General features: G+C 55.4%; 7 protein-coding genes across 7 annotated transcripts; 4 read left to right on the top strand and 3 right to left on the bottom strand.

Annotated features, from left to right (window-relative positions):
* Positions 1-298: 298 nt before the first annotated feature.
* V1518DRAFT_417999 (uncharacterized protein) lies at positions 299-3623 on the top strand. Its single transcript, XM_066904440.1, has 2 exons — positions 299-2388; positions 2458-3623. Exons 1-2 carry the CDS (start codon positions 620-622, stop codon positions 3500-3502), a joined length of 2814 nt encoding a protein of 937 aa, XP_066759110.1. The 5' UTR covers positions 299-619; the 3' UTR covers positions 3503-3623.
* Positions 3624-3625: 2 nt separating this feature from the next.
* On the top strand, positions 3626-6309 carry V1518DRAFT_417996 (Nup85 nucleoporin-domain-containing protein). The gene is made up of 4 exons (XM_066904439.1): positions 3626-5323; positions 5372-5473; positions 5525-5651; positions 5708-6309. The coding sequence occupies exons 1-4, from the start codon at positions 3794-3796 to the stop codon at positions 6220-6222; spliced, it is 2274 nt and encodes a 757-aa protein (XP_066759109.1). The 5' UTR covers positions 3626-3793; the 3' UTR covers positions 6223-6309.
* Positions 6310-6432: 123 nt separating this feature from the next.
* Positions 6433-8986, top strand: V1518DRAFT_433745 (uncharacterized protein; the record flags this gene model as incomplete). Its single annotated transcript, XM_066906232.1, has 4 exons — positions 6433-6659; positions 6710-6783; positions 6831-6863; positions 7542-8986. Exons 1-4 carry the CDS (start codon positions 6598-6600, stop codon positions 8984-8986), a joined length of 1614 nt encoding a protein of 537 aa, XP_066759108.1. The 5' UTR covers positions 6433-6597.
* Positions 8987-9014: 28 nt separating this feature from the next.
* Positions 9015-12391, bottom strand: V1518DRAFT_417990 (uncharacterized protein). Its single transcript, XM_066904438.1, has 2 exons — positions 9732-12391; positions 9015-9675 (listed from the first exon to the last, which is right to left on the bottom strand). Exons 1-2 carry the CDS (start codon positions 12382-12384, stop codon positions 9356-9358), a joined length of 2973 nt encoding a protein of 990 aa, XP_066759107.1. The 5' UTR covers positions 12385-12391; the 3' UTR covers positions 9015-9355.
* A 75-nt stretch (positions 12392-12466) lies between these two features.
* Positions 12467-15186, bottom strand: V1518DRAFT_417988 (uncharacterized protein). Its single transcript, XM_066904437.1, has one exon. The coding sequence runs from the start codon at positions 15149-15151 to the stop codon at positions 12608-12610; it is 2544 nt and encodes an 847-aa protein (XP_066759106.1). The 5' UTR covers positions 15152-15186; the 3' UTR covers positions 12467-12607.
* A 119-nt stretch (positions 15187-15305) lies between these two features.
* Positions 15306-16945, bottom strand: V1518DRAFT_417987 (uncharacterized protein). The gene is made up of 2 exons (XM_066904436.1): positions 16778-16945; positions 15306-16721 (listed from the first exon to the last, which is right to left on the bottom strand). Exons 1-2 carry the CDS (start codon positions 16837-16839, stop codon positions 15554-15556), a joined length of 1230 nt encoding a protein of 409 aa, XP_066759105.1. The 5' UTR covers positions 16840-16945; the 3' UTR covers positions 15306-15553.
* A 285-nt stretch (positions 16946-17230) lies between these two features.
* Positions 17231-17855, top strand: V1518DRAFT_405972 (uncharacterized protein; the record flags this gene model as incomplete). The annotated part of the gene is made up of 2 exons (XM_066901939.1): positions 17231-17285; positions 17416-17855. 2 exons carry the CDS (start codon positions 17231-17233, stop codon positions 17853-17855), a joined length of 495 nt encoding a protein of 164 aa, XP_066759104.1.
* Between the last annotated feature and the right edge of the window lie 70 nt (positions 17856-17925).

Raw genomic sequence — 17925 nt, 5'->3', positions numbered from 1 at the left:
GCGGACAGGACAGCGACTGTGGATGTAGCAGTGCAGCAGGAACCGCAAGAGAAAAAGAAGACGCGGCAACGGCGGCGGTCTTTATTAAATGGCCTGCTACCGCTCCGGTGGGAGCGCGGGCGGTCCCCAGAGCTTCCCTGAGCCCGGCGGGGCTCAATGTTGTTCTGGTTGTGCTCGTACGGGCTGACAAATAGAACTCAGGTAGTGCGGTCCCGGATGCGATGGCCCAGGACAGTGCGCCCCGCGATCGTGATGTTTTCTGCGGCGCGGACGCCAGCACGGCTCAGCAGCGCACGCTGGGACGGACTTGCATGCAGACTAGGCAGCTGGTTGGCTGACTTGCGACTCGAGAGAGGTGCTACTGTTCAGGCAGAAGCGGCAGGTTTGGCGGCAGCAGGCGACTGCTCCACTCTGTGTAGAGACTCGGCACCAGCGGTCGGTGTGATACATCGCTCTTGGTAGTTAGATCTCGTTCACTCTGTCCTCCACTCTGCTGAGTTCGTGAACCAACGCAGCGGAGACTGAAGACCAGCTAGCCTCGCGCCTCGAATAGTCGTCACGTCCTCGACTGTCCGGCAGCAGCTCGCGTGCTGTTTCTTCTGGCCGCCTGCTTGCGAAAATGGTCGAAGGCTCTGTCGGGGTAGCTCACACGGATCTCTGGGAACTCCCTTCCACAGGCACCGCGGCCACCATCGCCGCTGCGACAGCAACCGCCTCTGCACCTGAGCCAACGCCTGACCACACTCGCTCGAGATATGCGTTTCCTATATTGCGTTCCGTGCTCGGCTATGACGAACTCGTCAATGGCGTCATCACTTCGTTCAAGAGCATGCTCGCTGCTGTCGGACTCGTGCCAAGCACCATGAACCACTACGAGATGACCCTCTTTCGCCAAATCCAGGGCTTCATTATCACTCGCAACTTTGGCGCGCTCGACCAATGTGCCACTGTTTGGAAATCCATCACCGACACCTCGTCTTCCTCCATCACCCACGGCATCACTGAGTCTTTTTTTAAGGTCGTCGGTAAGTTTTTTGAATCGCGCATGTGGAGCACAATCGAGACCCCGGACTGGGCAAATCTCGAGCCCCAGACTCGTACTTCCAGTGAAGATGCTTCTGTTGCTACTCCTGTGCAAGTGCGATCACAGCAACAGTCACAACAGCAGCCTACTTTTGCTTCGTCCAGCGCACAGCCACGCGATACCGTACTTGCGACGACAACTTCTGCCACCTCCACATCTATACCAGCGACACTTGCAGCAGTCAGAACTTTTCCCGCCGCTGGGCATTCACCGCACCTTTCTCCGGTCCTAGTTCAGTCCACAAAGCCGTCGCCGCAGTATGCTCAAGTTCAACACGAACCGCATGCTCAGTTAGAAACTCCACTGCGTCTGGTCGAGGACCAATCACAGAAGCGAATAAGTCCTGTTCAAGAAGTACTTGAACAAAAACGTGTCAAGCGACAGAAATTAGAGGACGATCGGCCCCTAGAGCGAGAGCGTAACCAAGCTCAAGAAGAAGTAGTCCGTGGGAACGAGAGAAGCCAACCGGGTCAGCTACAAGTTGAAGCCATGCGACGTGAAACCGAGCTCCAGCGCCAGCTACTTGAGATCGAGAAGGAGAAGCTCCGCCAAGTCGAGGAAGAGATACAGAAGTCTGAGCAGGAGAGGCAACGCCGAGCGGAGGAGGAGAGACGACGCGAGAAAGAGGAGAATGAGAGACAGCGACAACTACTAGCCGAGCAAGAAAGGCAGATTGCTATTCAAAAGGAAATTGAGGAAATCAGACAGAGATCGATGCTTTTGCAACAGCGTGCCCGTGAGCAGGCGGAAGAAGAGCAGCGTCAGAAGGATTTAGCACGTAAGGCGCGCAAGGAGCGCCGAAGTCTTGAGAATGAGCGACTAGCGCTGGAAAGACGACTAGCGATGGTTACGCAACAAGAGACTGTCAGAACATCTCTTAATCCTACATCTCAGTTTTCTCCTGGATCCGCTTTACGGACACAGGCACTACCGCAGGTCGTCAACATGTCTCCTGTTGTAACGAATACCAATGCTGGATACGCCAATAATCACTTGAGTCAAGGCCGTTCCCAAAACACGGGAATGTTCAACAATCCCCCGCTCCGGCCCGCCGGCATATCGCCTTCAGCTGCGCTGACCGGCTTCAATCCAGCGCCAGCCTCTAGTGCTTCGACTTCTGCTGTTGTCCAGTCTCCTCTCGCCGAGCTGGTCACTCAATTTAGCCCTCGTCTGCCGCCGAAGCAAATGCAGGCCTGGCAGCAACATGCACAACAGCTACAGGCACAGCAGTTGCATCAACAGCTACGACAACATCAACAGCTGCAGCAACAACAACAACAACAACAACAACAACAACAACAACAACAACAACAACAACAACAACAACAACAACAACAACAACAGCAACAACAGCAACAACAACAACAACAACAACAACAACAACAGTTGCAGAGGCAGCAACAGCAGAACAGGCAACAGCAGCAGCACTTACAGCAAGTACAATTTATACAACAGCCACTATCGAATCCCCGTGAGATTCCGTCTATGGCCAATCAATCAAGTGCAGTTTCTGGTATCCCGTCGCAAGGTATTGTTCCCACGATCGCGCAGATGCAGCAACGTCAAGTTGTTAAGCAGCAGATGAAAGAGAAGGTGTTCGTATATCCCGTTCAACGGCAAGGTGTGATTTTTCTACCGAATCAGTCACTCAATAGCTTCAGCTTTGACATTCCACAACAAGTATACTATAATCGCGCAAAGGAGTATATTAGCCAGGTTGGACAGTACATGATCAATGCTCGCGGCTATTTCGATAATGACGACCAATCAGTTTCATGGGGCGAGTTCACGGCTGATCTCAACGCATCGAGGTTTAAGATTAGTCACAAGACTTCAGAGCGCGATCAACTGATGAATTTGAACAGTTTGATTGTCCCAGGGCGCAATAACTTAGTGGTTCATGTCAAGAAGTTCCCCGATAATGCGAGAGGCCGAACTTATCGTTTTATTATTGATACTTGCAAGGTATTTTCGGAGGAGGATGTTGTCAGTGAGGTTACCAAGCACAGTATCGAACTCGAAACGTCCAAGCAGCAAATTCTGAAACTTATTCAGCCGACGGATAGCACAACTGCAAATGATAATGAAGACGAGATTCAATGCATCAGTCAGCACTATGATTTGGCACTAACGTGTCCACTATCGATGCAGCGAATGCGGCTCCCTGTGAGATCGGTTACTTGCAAGCATTCTGCGTGTTTTGACTTGTACAACTATTTAGAGTCGTCGCGGTCGTCATGGAAATGCCCGATCTGCCTTGGGTCTTGCATTCCTCCAGATTTAAGGGTCGACAAGCTTGTTGAGTGGTTTCTCGCGAACACTTCGGATGACACGCTACATGTGAAGATTTATCCGGATCAGCATTGGGAAAAGGTGAAGGCTTCGTCAGCTACCTCGGATGATGCGCTCAGCGAGTAAAGCTATCAGTTTGTATCTAGCATATCCATTTCGGCGTTTTGCATATGTGTAATTTTATAATTGTATGAAGTAGCTATTTTATAGCATAGTTGGTAGTTTTAAATTAAATCCTTTTGCGGTGTCCATGGCGTGGGGTCTGCAGGTGTTGCGGTTCGTGGATCAGCCGGAGTGGACTGCATGGCAGCTCTTCGCTTTGAAGGAGGGTAACAAAACGCGCTCGACGCGTGAAATAGAACAAGCAACCACCAACCTCAAGTTGCGCCAGCTAAGTCACGAAGAAGTACATACAAGATGATAAATTTATCGACGCCGAAGAGCAAGTCGGAGAAACCGCAGTCGTTTACCCCGTCGTCTGGGGGTCAGCGACCGGTGTTTTCGTCTCAGCCTCAGCTCACATCGCAGCCGCTGACGCCATTACCTGCGTTTGGATCCTCTTCATCGTTCAGTTTTGGACAGCCACTTCGAACATCAAGCGCACCTGGGTTTGGTTTCGATGCGAGTGCGAATACGAGTGCCGCTACAGATGCGGATGGGGATGCGTACGAGGACGAGGACGAGGGTTTGAGTGACAATGAAGACGAGGAGTGTATGACGGACGCGCCGATTGCGAGGGGCAGCATGGAGACGTTCAAACGGAGACAAAGGACATTGAAATATGCGCTTGCACCGCTGTGCACTGAAGGCATCGCGTGGATAGACACTAAGGGGTCTACTGCGTCGGTGGCCAGTATTCTGGAGGAGGAGTTGAAGGTCTATCCTTGCGAGATTCCCTACAGCATCAGCACGCCAGAGTACAATGCATTTGTCGAGGAGTCACATCAATTGTTTACCAGACTATCATCGGCGGCTATGAGCACGAGCTACGGCCAGAACATTTTACCCCAATACGCTACACAGTTTCTCCAGATCGTCGACTCGTGGAGGCGGAGAATCAACGACGCACAGCTAGATGCTGCATACAGCATCTGCTGCTGCTTGTTTGCGTGCTTCTTTCCAGATCCAGCGGTGACGAGAGCCGAGGCCGTCATGGGATGGCTGAATCAGGACAACCCGCGGCCGACTATGGAGGAGACATCAGATATCATGCGCAGTCGCAAGCCTGCCGAGGAGCCAGGATTCTGGGATTTTATTTACAAGCTGGCGATGCGTGGACTTTTTCTTCAGTGCTCCAATTCTCTGCAGCAGGCTGGGATTGTTAAACTTGACGCTGAAGCGAGGTCCGTACTGCAACAAGCAATAACAGTGCTTGAGACTGCACCGAAGGGAGCGGAGAGGCTGCAAGAATACAGAAATTGGAGGGCGCGGGCGATTAGCTTCGGTGATGCAGCAACGCATCTCATAGAGCCAACACTGCGGAAAAGTCTCACTACGCTCTCGAGTATACTACGAGGCGATACGGACACTATTCTTGCGCTTGCTGAGTCGTGGCAAGAAGCGACGGCGGCTCTCTTTTTGCTACACGATCCATCACCTAAGCGGCTGGCTGAGTATTTTGAGACCGCAACTGATACGTTTCCAGTGGACACCACCACGTTGGCTGATACGGGTTGCGCAGCTGTCATCTCTTCGGATATCGTTAAGGCGTTGTCGATCGTGCTTCCTCTAGACGCGTGCGTGGCAGCTCACATGGGAGATTTTTGCGATCGACAACGAATGTTGGATGATTTTTACAATATCGACACGCTCGATCTGCCGTCATTCCGGGACTATCTGTTTTTGTCGCATGGCGAAATTTGCTGCATGAGATCTGGACTGTGGTTTGTCGGCGTTGCATATCTTAAGGAAGTCGAAGCACGAGAGGGTGTTGCTATTATCAAACAGGTGAATTGACTGCTGAGCTGTTTTGTCGACGGAGCGCTGACTATTTAGACAATCTCGCATGTGTATATCGACTCGTCGCAGACGCTTGCGAATCTCATGGAGGTGTGCAAGGAGCTGAACCTAATTGAGGAACGCGAGCAGATTGTCATGGCAAGTACATTTGTGTTAATTATGGGATGACAAAGTGCTGACGCGACGTAGGCGTGGGGCAAACTGCAATTGGCGGCAAAAAACGCGGGTAGCGCATTGCAGTGGCTTAACGAGATCGGAAATGCTATGGAGATTCGAAACACGGCATGGCGATTGCTGGAGAACAGCCTGCTACGAGGTGTGTAGAATTCGGCGTTTGATCGGACGCACCTGTTCGCTAACTTGACGTTGCAGGAATCTCGGTTCCAGATCCAATCTTGAGCAATTACCTCGCCTCCCCACAGCTCTGTCCAGACCTTATCCGCGAGTTCATTGCGCCGTACGCGATATATTATACTTACAGAACGCAGCTGGCTGAACAGAACTTCGAAGATGCGGCACGGAATCTCGCGTCGCTGATTTCTTTCCCCTTTTTGCCGGGTAAATTTTTAGGTGTGCTGCTGGCTGAGCTCGTGCGATTTATCGGCCACCGTGAGGGGAGCAGCGGCCAGAGCCCGCTCTTGCTGAGCACGCCAGAGTTGGGAGGAATTCTGACATCACTATATCGCTGGGAGAAAGACGCTGCCAAGGTTAAGTCCGGCATGGAGTTTTTGGATACTGCGCTTGCGCTTTCGCGCGAGGCGAAGCCGCAGTTTGCGCCGGATGACTGGCGGCACGGGTTTCCGACGCAGACCGCGAGCGAGGTGGTGGCCATTGCGCGGAATAGGCTGGTGAAGGGCATTTCGCGGGCGTATCTCGAAGAAGCGTAGCGCGAGACAGCACGTCGCTGGAAGATGTATAATATGTTGTATGTACTTACATGTACAGTATAGACAACCTTTCATAAAGTTTGCCGTAGTTGTGCTACAGCTGTCTGACAGCGGGCAGGGCGGGGGTGGGGAAGCGAGTGTTCAGGGCACGCGGTGTGGCGTTTGGTCGATGCGTTCTTTGAGTTGTGAGCCATTCTCACCCGCCTGCTGGCCGTAATTGACTCTCACTTGGCCTGGACGCGGAGGGCTCCGCTCCGCCTGGACACAGTCACACTTGTTAAACCGAGCCTTATAAGCGGCCGCGGCCGCACCAACTCAGTCGTCCGTCTCCGGCACCTTCTCATTCCCGCGCGTTTGCTACTACATTGTCGAAAAATGTCGGACATCTCACATCACGCATCCAACGCGTGTATTTACACGACCTATGCCGCGTTCCTGTACGTGTTCCTCGCTGTTGCGGTTGTTCGGGCACTAACCGTTCGCATAGAATTCTTGGACTTGCAGTGGCTTGGAAATTTCGTAATTCCAAGGAGTTTCTTGCTTCGCTGAAGAGTCAGGCTGGTACGTCTTCTCTTCGTTTGGCACAGGACATAACTGACATTATGCAGCGGTCCCGTTGGCTTTTAACTTTCTCGCATCTGGTATGTTTGATTATCGCTCTAATGATTATACGCAGAATGTGCGCAAACGTGCTGGCGAGGTCCTCTTGGTTCCTTATTTTTGGAGCGAGTCTCGCGATGTGTGCGGACCTCACGCTGTTTCAACTACTCGGTTCTCTCTGTTCTCTCTGTCTGCCCGCTTTGGCTTCACTGCAAAGAGGCCATGTCGGTCTATGAACGACACGGCCATACTTTGTGATCCGTTTGGAAGTTATCCTCGTTACATAGCGTCCCGGACGACGGCAGACGCCTCGAATTCGTGTTATGCACGACTTTCGTATGTATTTCACTTTGTTGCATGCTCTCAGTTTACTAACGTATCGCAGTGCCGTTGACGGGAAGTTGCTTTTGACTTGTTCTGATGCTCTCCTGTAAATCTGATCTCCGCCGCAAAAGCAGAAGAAAGTATGCTGATGCGGCGGAACGTGGCCACTGCGGGTGCTTGTTGGTCGTTTTGTCGAGGGGTGATTCCCTTGACGGAATACAACAATGCTGAGATCATTACCGTTTGAACTCGACCAAGTTAATACTTGCGTGAGGAATGTGCTACTGCGTCTCGTTAACAAGATGGGGGAACGACTGTGTTCTTGTCAATTCTCCGTTCGTCGGAGAGTGCATTTATGTTGGTTTGTGTGTTCTCTTTCCTAACGCTAGCACAAGGAATGGGCTGCGGTATTTTACTCACGTACCCACAAATCGGAATCGTCGCCGGCGTGCAGGGTGTGTTTGTTTACGCGCTATCGTCAGCGCTGCCGATTATGTTGTTCGCATTCATTGGACCGCTTGTTCGCCGCCGTTGTCCCGACGGATTCGTGTTGACGGAGTGGGTATTTGAGAGGTTTGGATATATACCCGGCGCATATCTCGGGCTCTGCACCATTTTGACGATGTTTTTGTATATGGTCTCGGAGTTAACGTGTATTGAGACTGTGGTGAACACGATGACTGGACTCAATGGCTTGCCAGCGATGATTGTGGAGTGTGTGGTGACAACGGTGTACACGACCTTTGGCGGATTCCACACTTCTTTTTTCACAGACAACATTCAGGGTGTTATGATGACGTTCTTGCTAATTATTGTGTCTATTGCGATGGGTTCCCAGATCCATATTGATACGTCTCTAATTCGTGAGTCGGGGTTGCTGAATGCGAGTAAGGTCGGCTGGCAGCTTGTTTACATTCTCCCGGTTGCGATCGCGTCGAATGACTGTTTCTTGTCTGGGTTTTGGCTGCGCACGTTTGCGTCGCGGAATGATAAAGAACTGTTTATCGCGTGTGGAATCGCGACGGCGCTGATTTTCGTGTACCTTGTGCTCATTGGGTTCACCGGCATAGTGTCAGTGTGGTCGCGCGTGTATGTTGCGGCGGATGACCCCACCGGCGAGAACTCCGAGGTTGCGTTTTTCTTGATTCTCGAGCAACTGCCTGCGTGGGTGTCGGGTCTTGTTCTTGTTTTTGTCGTCGCGCTATCGACTGCCGTACTTGACAGTTTACAGTCCGCAATGGTGTCTTCGGTCTCCAACGATATCTTCCGCAATCGTCTGCCGACGATATACGTGCGCGTGCTCGTGTTTATCGTGATGGTACCCGCAGTTGTTGTCGCTCTCAAGTCGCCTAACGTGCTCGAGATTTACCTTATCTCCGACCTCATATCGGCGGCGGTGATGCCGTCAATCCTCTTGGGATTATGGAACCGGATGTATTTCCTCAATGGTTTTGACGTGCTCGTCTCCGGTTTCGGTGGTGTGCTCACCGTTTTTTTCTACGGCTTGGTGTACTACGATGGCGACGTGCAGAGCGCGGGCGGGATTTTGCTTTTGAAAGACGGCATCTACACGGGTGATTGGTCTGGTTTCGGTGCGTTCGTGGCCGCGCCTGTCGGAGCGATTCTGTGGCTCATTGCGTCGGTTGTCGTGCTCCGCATGCCGTACTCGTATGTGCGCACCGGCAGGCTGGCCTTGTTCGATAAGCCTGTAAAGGTGGCCGGCGAGAGGGAGTTGGATGAGGTTGGTGCGGAGCTTGTAGGCGGTAGAAGCGAGTACGAGATCGATGATGGCGCGAGCGAGAGCGTGCGTCTTTCGGATACTCTGAAGACTGCGAAGTGAAGTCGAACGAGAGAAACGACCCAATTAGTTCTGACGTGATAATATATTATCGTACAAATTTCGGCCTAGCTAACGGATTGTAAACTCAACATACATCCGTCCCTCACCCTGGCACTCCTCATAAAAAATTATCTCACCTATCATTATCACCATCACTCGCCGCAACAAACACAAAGAATAGATTTTTGAAACATCGAAGCAAGCGTATACACAAGGAAATAGATACAGTCGTCGTTAGGACACGCTCCTTTTTTAGAACAGAATTAAACAAGAAGGGCACACAAAACCACACCAGATTAAGCGCCGGAAATCACTAAACACACAATACAGTTCGCACAGATTCTACCTGGGATAGATGATAGCGAGAGATCATAGTAATCTGCTTACGATCTCGTCATCCTCAGCTTTCAACCCAAACGCCGCTGCGTCGAAAAAGCCAGACACCGGCGGTATGTTTTCCGAACCAGTCACATTAATCCCTATGTCGTCAGCGGGCTTTACTGACTCAGGCTCGGCGCTGGCTGTGTCGCTGAGATCGTTTGACTCCGCCGCCTTTTTCCGATGCTCGAGCATTGCGGTGAGCCACGAGAAGAAAAGGATCTGCTTGAGTTGCAGCACGTCTTCTTTCTTCTTAACGCGGGCCAACGCACGCGTCTCGCCGATAAGTCCGAGACACCTATTCAGGTTTTCTGTACGTGGTTAGTATATATCCGTTACGACACAATGTCAAAGACGTGTAACCTACCGGGGGAGACAAAGTCAATCGCGGCTTTGACGCACGATGAGAGGTTGCACACCTGGTGTGCGCAACCGGCAGGGATGAACACGGCGTCGCCGGGCTTTTGCCAGATGCGGTATGGCAGCACGCCATAGCGCTCGCGCAGGAGCTTGAGTTCCGGGTCGGTCAAATAGAAAAATTGGCGGTGGATGGGATCGTCGGTTGTTGAAGAGAATCCTGTCGCAGTGGCTGTGGTCGCGGCGCTGCTTGGCGGCGAAGGGAGGGAAGATGATGATGTGGTGTTTGTAGTTGTTCCTCCTGCAGCATCCTTTGCTGTTGGCGAGGTCGACGCCGGACCGGACAATGATCCCGAGCCGGACTTATTCCGCTCACGCTTGAGCATGGGATTGTGATACAGCACCGGATCTTCCAACTCTCGCTCTAGCAAAAATTTACGGATCTTCCCGGAGTCCTCGGCTCTGAAAATATCCCAGAGCGCACCAACAACCGGCATCCCCGGGGCCGCGCCAGGAACATTGTCAAGCGCTTCCGGCGTGCCATTGGGTAGCGCATACGTCATGATGTTAACTGCGTCAGTCACGTCGAGGTGCAGCGTCGTGGAGCCGCCGCCGTGCGCGGCGTGCGAAGCAGGGTACGCGTTGTACATCTTCGGGCCGAGGTCTGGCGCGTTGAATTCCTTGGGGAACATTGACGCGAGGTTGAAAAGTCCGTCGCGATGAGTGCACTCTGCAAACGGTAGCGCGCGCTCAAAGTCATAAAACAATCCGGGGAACATGTCTTTGAAGTCGCCGTTCGTCGGCCAATCCTTGAGGCGCAAGCTTGCGGGCCGGCCCTTGTATGTGGCCCCAGCGAAGCCTTCAAAGAAATCGAAGACAGTTGCTTCGATGAACTCGCCGTTCTCGTCGACTAAGCTGCACTTGTCATTCCCTGAGCGCTGGATGAACCCGATAGGCGACCAGTCTTGTGTGAGATGCCGTCCGACGCCGCGGACCACCATCGGCGTTCCTTCTTGCCAGCGCGCACGGAACTGCGGAAGCGAAAGCTCGCCATCCATGTAAGTGTCGACAGGGAAGTGCACTGGTGTGTGCTTGCCCGCAGCGTCTGGGTTCGCAGCGAGACTCGCAGCTTGAGTCGTCCGCGGCGTGATTCTGGCGAGGAGATTATCAGAGAGGCGTGCGGATGGGTGTGGATTGGCGACGACGTGGGCAGCAACGGTTTCGCGCAGCCCAGCGAGTTGGCCTGGGAGAAAACGTGAGACCGGGATCATACTGTCGGGCGAGTGCCGGTTGCCGTACGCGCAGAATTCAAACGCGAAGCGCACGGAGTTACGCACGAGCTTTGTGTTGGGATCGTCACCAAGCGCGATCCAGTCACTTCTGCAATCTGCGCACATCTCGAGGCCGCAAAAGTAGCACATGTATCGCCCTGCGAACAACGATGTGCTGCAGATGTCGCATAGAGAGCGGTAGGCTTCCTTGTCCTTAGGAACGATGCGCAGCAAGTTGCCCTTTGAGGCACCTTCCTTCTCGAGCTCGAGCTCCTGGTCGAGTACCGTGAGAAGCGGCTGCGCGACATGATCGGCGACGTACGCCAGGTCGTCTTCCAGGGAGGGACTCTGCTCGAGCGACGCGAGCGTGTAGGCAGATGTGGGTCCACGACCGGCAACGTGGTCAACGAACGCGTACGGTGGATCGATTGTGTCGTACGTGGCGGGCGACACGTCTTCCATGAACGCGCGCACGCCAATAAAGCGGCACGCGCCCACGCCGGACTTGCGCCGAGTACACGCGCGGCAGCGACGAATGCTCACGTTGAGCGACTGGCAGTTCTTTGCCTGCACGTACCAGTACACGTCTTTGCTGGGATTTAGCATTACCGGCTTGTCGTTGACAAAGTCTGGCCGCGCCTGCATGGCGCGCGGCTTGCGCGAGGGGGCCGTCCACGAGGAGTCGGTGCGGCTACGTCGGCGCTTTCTGCCGCTTGCTGAGGTTGTTGTGCTTGTGGATGAAGTTGTGATGACGGAGGGTACTGCCGTGGGTGTAGGTGAGATGGCGGCGGTCGTGATGGCGGGGAAACCCTCTGGATTGGTGTGTTGAAATGGCGGAATAATCGCAAAGTTCGTATTGTTGTCAAATCCGACAGAATTGCCGCTGTGTGTGCGCTGGTGACCGTCAGACTTGTAGCCGCCATCGGAGAACTCGTCCTCGGAGAACTCGGCATAAGAGACGGCAGTGCGGGAGGCGCGTGATGCACGAGGGACGAAAATGTCGGGGGCCATGAGGGCTGAGGGCGCCGCGGCGGCCTGGAAGAGTGAGGAGATGGCGTGCTCGGTGGAAGCGGCGTAGTAGGAGAGTGGCTGCTGCTGCTGCTGCTGCTGTTGGGCGAAAAGCAACTGCTGCTGCTGCTGGAGAATGGCGTCGGGGGCGAGGAGCTGGAGCGCTGTGACGTCCGGAGCTGTGGAGGTGGTCGGGTGTAGGCCGAGCCCGAGCTGCAGAGCCGGATCTGCCAGCAGGAATGTGTCGTCGGCCACCAGCCCCGCGCTGCCATCGTACGATATTATCTGATCGCTGCCGCCGCCGCCATCCGGGTCGTGGCCCTCCGCCACCGCCGCGAAGAATGCCGCTGCCGTGTCGGCGGGGAAGTAGAAGTTGTCCGCCATTGGGTCGCATGCGCTGAGGGAGACGGTCTCGCGTTGTGCGTGGGCAATTCTATTTATGCGGGGGAGCGTAACCCCCCGCAGCCTCTACAATCCCCGCGCTGCTTACATATCGACGTCATTTATCCCAGATCGGGACTAGCGTGCGGCGTGCGGCGTGTGCGGCGCGATGCGATGCGATGCTATGCTGTCACATGCTAATCGTCGTATTCAAACTAGCTCACCCTCAAGCAATTCCGTACACTCTCTTCGCCACCACATACGACCCCACGCCAAACAGCACAAGTCCCATCGTGATAGAGTAGAACCATGCCAGCCCCGGCGCCTCCTGACCCGGCACAAACACGTTCATGCCCCACAGACCCGTGATAATGTTCATCGGCAGTACTATTGTGCCCAGGATCGTGAGTCGACCCAGCACATCATTCGTCTCGTTATTGACCTTGGTCATCTCGATGTTGATCTGCGCAAGGTAGTTTGAGTGGCTCCGCGCCAGCAGTTTCTCATAATGCGTCAGATTCTGCACCATCGTAATGATGTGGTCCTGGATATCGCCCAGATACAGGCCGATCTCGCTCCGGGGAGCGACCTCCCACTGCTCGTTGCACCGCTTCGCAAAGCCCTTGATCACGTCCGCTTTGTAGCCCAACAGACGCATAATACTCATCACCTGCTTACGGCACTCTCCGATCCGTCGTAGCATGTCGCCCCGGTGCTTCACATCGTAGCCCTTGCCAGACTTACCGCTCATGATACTCGACGTGTCGCTCGCGTTCGTCCGCCTTGTCTTGAGTCGGTGTAGGTCGCCACCAATCCCGTCACCATCTATGTCCGACCCACTACCATCGTCCCCCTGTTCGTCCCCACTCTCGTCTTCCTCTAGCTCGCCCGAATGCATCTCCAGAATCTCGGTATCGATGTCCTGCACTTCTTCTTCAATGAATCCTAGCAGCGGCGCAAATGCGTCCGTCACATTGTCAATAATTGCGTACGAAATCCAGTCCGCCGAGACCGACACATAGTCTCGCAGCTGGCGGATCCGTCGCCGCACGTTCGCCGGATGCGGCGTAGGGCGGAAGTGAAAACTCAGTACGCCGTCGCGGAACACGATGATGTACAGATTCACCGGCACGAGGTCACCGCGCTTGCCAAAGCTGCTTCGCCGCCCACTGTCAGCTTCGCGCTCCCGCCGACGTCGGCGCTGTCGCACGTGTGGCTCGAATTCAAACGAGCGGAAGCATACCAGATAGTATGTTCGGAACAGCTCGACTTTCTCGCGCGTCTCCTCCATGCAGATGTCCTCGGTCGTGAGCGGGTGGATGCCAAAGCTCTTGCTGATAACCTTCATCTCTGCGTCGGTTGGATTCAAAATGTCTAGCCAGAACGGATACGGCCTATCCCGCGGCGCTTCCACAGCGCCCATGTACGACGACGGGGCACGCGGTGTCGGCGACCGTCCTGGCGGCGCAGACTGTGGACGCAGGATACTCGACGCAACTGTCGCGGCCGTTAAGTTCTTGGGCAGAGTCTTCTCCTCCGCGACCGTGGGCGCGTCCTCGCTGGCCATTGGGGTCGCGGTCCCTACCAAGACGTCAGGGCTAGCTGGGAACAGCTCCTCGAACGACATGCCGTGGCCCAGCAATCCCGAAATTGTCTGCGCGTGAATCGTCTTCTCAAGATCCTCACGGAAATATGTAAACCTATACGGATACCCGCGCTCCGCGGGGTTCCGCGACACCGAACGTGCAGCGCCGCCAGCACTGCCCCCGCCGCCGCGGCGACGGTGTCGAAACTGCGCGGAGTTGTCTTCTAGATAGTATGAAGGACCGTTATTTCGTAGCCGTGGTCGGCCATCGACGAGTAACATGCCATCCGCTGGCGTTGCAGCTGCGGCTGCGGCTGCAGCCGCGGCCGCGACCTGTTCGCCGTCCGCCCACTCCTGTAAGCCCAACACATCCGGCCAAGGGCGCTGCTTCGCTGCGTCCTCAATCCCGAAGCCCTCAGCCTCGAGCGGGACACACACATCGTCGAGTGACGTGCTCGACAATGTACGCGAACGATCTCCGTCGTATTTTGGCGTCGCATGCGATGAAGAGGAGGCAGCGTCGTCGAAATCAATGTCGAGTAAGTGCCCCCCGTTCACGGTATGCCGCGCCTGCGGCGACGCAGCGTCGTCGCCAATATCAATCAAGTAAGCATCATTGGTGTTCACGCCTTCACCACCCTGCATGTATCTGTCGTGTTCCTGTGCAATATTCCCTGGTGCCCTACGGCCTGCCGCCGCCCAGTTTCGCGGCATTGTAGATGCTGACCGCGGCAAAAGCAGAGTTCCCTCAGTGCCTCCTTCTGAGCCGCTGCTCTCTTCGCTGCTATCCTCGCGACTTGTGTTACTGTTGTGACGTGTGTTCGTAGGCGACACCGACACGTTGCTCGCGCTCGAGTCGTGGTGGCGCCGGCGTCTGCGCGCCGGCGGGAAGGACGGAGCCGGGTACGCTCGATGATCAAGCAGCGTAGACGACGCAACTGACGACGCGGAGGTGCTCAGCGGAAGCACACTCCCCGACCCTGCCGCAGGAATAATAACAGAACTCGCCCCGGAATTCACAGTTGGTGTAGATCCTATAGTCGAGCCTCGTATGCCTGCTCCTGCAGCAGGCGACTGGGCGGCGGTACTGGGCACTGTAGCGGCTGGCAATGCGCGAATCGCGTCGGCGTCGAAAGTGGATTGCCGCCGTGGGCGCGGGGAGGTGTCATGTGTGCTGGGATACATAGAGGCGCGATGGCGATGGGGAAGTTGTTGATGCGATAAGCAGCAGCCGAACGAAGATGCCAAACAGCCAAAGAACGGGCCCACGCAGCCAGCGCCGCACGCACGCCCCACGGCCTATTCACTGCCTCTTTCGGCTCTGCTATAGAGCATTGCGTAAAAGCAGTAGTAGTGGCAATTGCATTCTGCTCTATATATGTGTAAATGACCTTCAACGATGATTTAAGCATATGACATTATTACAATAAGCGCGATGAGCATAGTAACGGACCCGCAACAGAGATAATGACGAAAGACTGCATAGCAAAGACATCCAAAACTAAGTACGAACGCACACAGCAGAGAGCGGTACAAAATAAGAAAAACAAATTTATAACAACAACACACTCCACAGTATAGTTAGTCTTATGAGAGGCCGTCAAGAAGAGCCTCGACCGCGCCTTGCACGCTGCCGCCGCTCCGCCGTAGCGCCCGCACGTTTCTATCAAAGTCATAAAATCCCAGCTCGTTAAGCTGCCGCAGCTGGTTCTCATACCGTTCCTCGGGCGGTCTGGTGTCTTCCGGCTGCGCCGGCGAGGCCGCGCCAGCACCAGTGCCCATCAGGCTCATCATCTCGGCAAAGTAATTTGGGTTCACGGCTGGAACGCCTCCGGCACCGGCGGCAGGTGTTCCACCGGTCTGCTGCTGCTGACCCATAAATGCGCTGTTAGCGAGCAGTGCGGCGAACGGGTTGGCGCCCGCGCCTTGGTTTGGTAGGAGAGATGCGAAAGGGTTCGCCTGCGCGGCGGAGGTGGCAGAGCCGGGGACGGCCGGAGTAGTTGTAGCTGTGGTGGCAGTAGTCGCTGGCATGGAAGCAGTAGTGCCCGTCCGACCAGGTTCGGGGAAAGAGGACGCAGTGGAACCGGCACCCCCCATACCACCCATTCCTCCGAAGCCACCAAAACCAAGATTGCGGTTGAAGCTGAGCATCTGACGCATGAGGTCAGGGTTGGTCATCATCTGACGGAACTGCTCGCTTTGCATCATGTCGCGGACCTGGGGGCCCATGCCCTGCAGGTTGGGGGAGGAGTTGATGATGTAGTCGAGCATTTGAGGGTTCTGCAGCATCTGGTTCATCGACTGCTGCACCATCGGGTTCGACATCGCCGTGATAATGTCGTCTTCTGATGGTGGCGGTCCCATTCCGCCGTCGGGACCAAACATGCTCGCGCTTGGCAGCTGTGCAAGGCCCGCATATCGAGCGCCGGTCAGGCCCGCGAGCGGATTACCAGCGCCCTGGCCGGCGGCAATGTTCTGCGGCACTGCAGGCACCGCAGGTGCCGCGGCCGCTGCAGCTGACGGTGCAGCGCCGCCGGCGGATGCGGGAGGAGCCGCGCTCTTGACGAGGTGGATGGTATGGCCGGAGTGGATGTTATAGGCCGACAGCGGCTCGTGGTCCTTGAGCACGCGGCCAGAATAGATGAGTCGCTGACGCTCCTTTGGGATGCTGCATTTTGGCTCAAGCAGCGCCTTAAACTCGGAGACAAGAAGTGCCGTCGAGGCGGAGACTTGGAACTTCTGGTCGGCGGCGGATCTGAAGCGGTGGTCAGTGGGGAGGACGGGTGTGGAGAGGGCGACACAGCGACGCACTTGATGTTGATCTGGATGGCGTCGTCGGTAGGGGCTGAAGAATCAGCCGGCTGGTCAGACATTATGAGCAGAGGAGAGGGTGGCTAAGGGGGGAGGGTGGGTAAGGACCGGTGATGCTGGAGGCGGCGTGCGGGCACTTCTAATCAGTGCGTTCTGGTCGCTGCTGGGACAGCGCGAAGCTGCGAAGGAACGCGCTGGAACGGACGCGCCGACAGCGCCGTCAGCGAGGGACTCGTATACATCACGTGATATGCTCCGCGGCTGGTGCGGCTGTGCCGCGTGACACTGCCCAGCCACATGCCCCAGGGCTAGGGCGCTGCGTGGCGCAGCTCACAACAATAATAAAGACGCTCCGCTCCCGCTGCTGCGCCGCCTTTCCCCGACGATCACCATCACCGTATTCCCTTCCTAATACCCCCTTTGCAATTTGCACCCCTTTATCCGCCTTTCACCATGAGCTACCAGTTCCACGCTTACGGCCAACATGGAGTTGCCGCACTTGGCTCATGTACGTTTCCTTGTCCGCCCCACGTTATTGGCCGGTTCGTCCAGCTTTAACCCGCGCCACCCCTCCGCCGGACCGGCACCTTATCGGCTCACGTTCGGACGTCACTAACACTACTTCCTCCGCTCCACAGTAAGCCAGCTTCGCGCAAAGTACGATGCCGGCCGCGCGTTCGATCTTGAGGATGACCTTGAGTTCTGTCCGTCACTACTTTCTGAGGAGGAGCTGCAATCTGCCGCCTCCACATACTCCTCTGACCGGTCGTCGACCTCAGGCTCACCTGACGCCTCGCCACTCTCATCACAAGTCCGACCGTCGTCTTCGGCAGCCGCGGCAGCAGCGGCAGCGGCAGCAGCAGCCCATGCTCATGCCGCCGCAGCCGCCGCTCAGAACCACATGATGCTCGGCCAGTTGTCCCCCAGCATGGCATCGCCAAGCAGGCCGGTACAGCGTGCCCGCCGCGCTATCGAGATTGTTGATCCCGCGACCGGCATGCGTGTTGCCTCGCCGCCGCTCTCGTCACCGGCAAAGCTTCCCTTCAACACCATTGGCGCCGCCCGGCGGGTCTGGTAACGCACGGCACTGCTCGCACTTCATGCATTATTGTTATTAATATGTATTAACACCCGGGTTTCTGGTGCGT

Source organism: Limtongia smithiae, assembly GCF_038497785.1.
Source record: "Limtongia smithiae strain NRRL Y-17922 unplaced genomic scaffold V1518scaffold_7, whole genome shotgun sequence".
NCBI classification, from domain to species: domain Eukaryota; kingdom Fungi; phylum Ascomycota; class Lipomycetes; order Lipomycetales; family Lipomycetaceae; genus Limtongia; species Limtongia smithiae.
The sequence above is the reverse complement of the archived record's forward strand: the minus strand, read 5'-3'. Positions and strand labels throughout refer to the sequence as shown.

What these genes read in the sequence shown, in the direction of transcription:
- V1518DRAFT_417999 (XM_066904440.1), top strand. Translation starts at nt 620, where the DNA reads ATGGTCGAAGGCTCTGTCGGGGTAGCTCACACGGATCTCTGGGAACTC. An exon ending in CAACAACAACAACAACAACA is followed by an intron (nt 2,389 to 2,457) that starts ACAACAACAACA and finishes ACAACAACAACA; the next exon opens with ACAACAACAACAGTTGCAGA.
- V1518DRAFT_417996 (XM_066904439.1), top strand. Translation starts at nt 3,794, where the DNA reads ATGATAAATTTATCGACGCCGAAGAGCAAGTCGGAGAAACCGCAGTCG. An exon ending in GTGTTGCTATTATCAAACAG is followed by an intron (nt 5,324 to 5,371) that starts GTGAATTGACTG and finishes CTGACTATTTAG; the next exon opens with ACAATCTCGCATGTGTATAT. An exon ending in GGAGAACAGCCTGCTACGAG is followed by an intron (nt 5,652 to 5,707) that starts GTGTGTAGAATT and finishes TTGACGTTGCAG; the next exon opens with GAATCTCGGTTCCAGATCCA.
- V1518DRAFT_417990 (XM_066904438.1), bottom strand. Translation starts at nt 12,384, where the DNA reads ATGGCGGACAACTTCTACTTCCCCGCCGACACGGCAGCGGCATTCTTC. An exon ending in GATTGACTTTGTCTCCCCCG is followed by an intron (nt 9,676 to 9,731) that starts GTAGGTTACACG and finishes AACCACGTACAG; the next exon opens with AAAACCTGAATAGGTGTCTC.
- V1518DRAFT_417988 (XM_066904437.1), bottom strand. Translation starts at nt 15,151, where the DNA reads ATGTATCCCAGCACACATGACACCTCCCCGCGCCCACGGCGGCAATCC.
- V1518DRAFT_417987 (XM_066904436.1), bottom strand. Translation starts at nt 16,839, where the DNA reads ATGTCTGACCAGCCGGCTGATTCTTCAGCCCCTACCGACGACGCCATC. An exon ending in GCCATCCAGATCAACATCAA is followed by an intron (nt 16,722 to 16,777) that starts GTGCGTCGCTGT and finishes CCACCGCTTCAG; the next exon opens with ATCCGCCGCCGACCAGAAGT.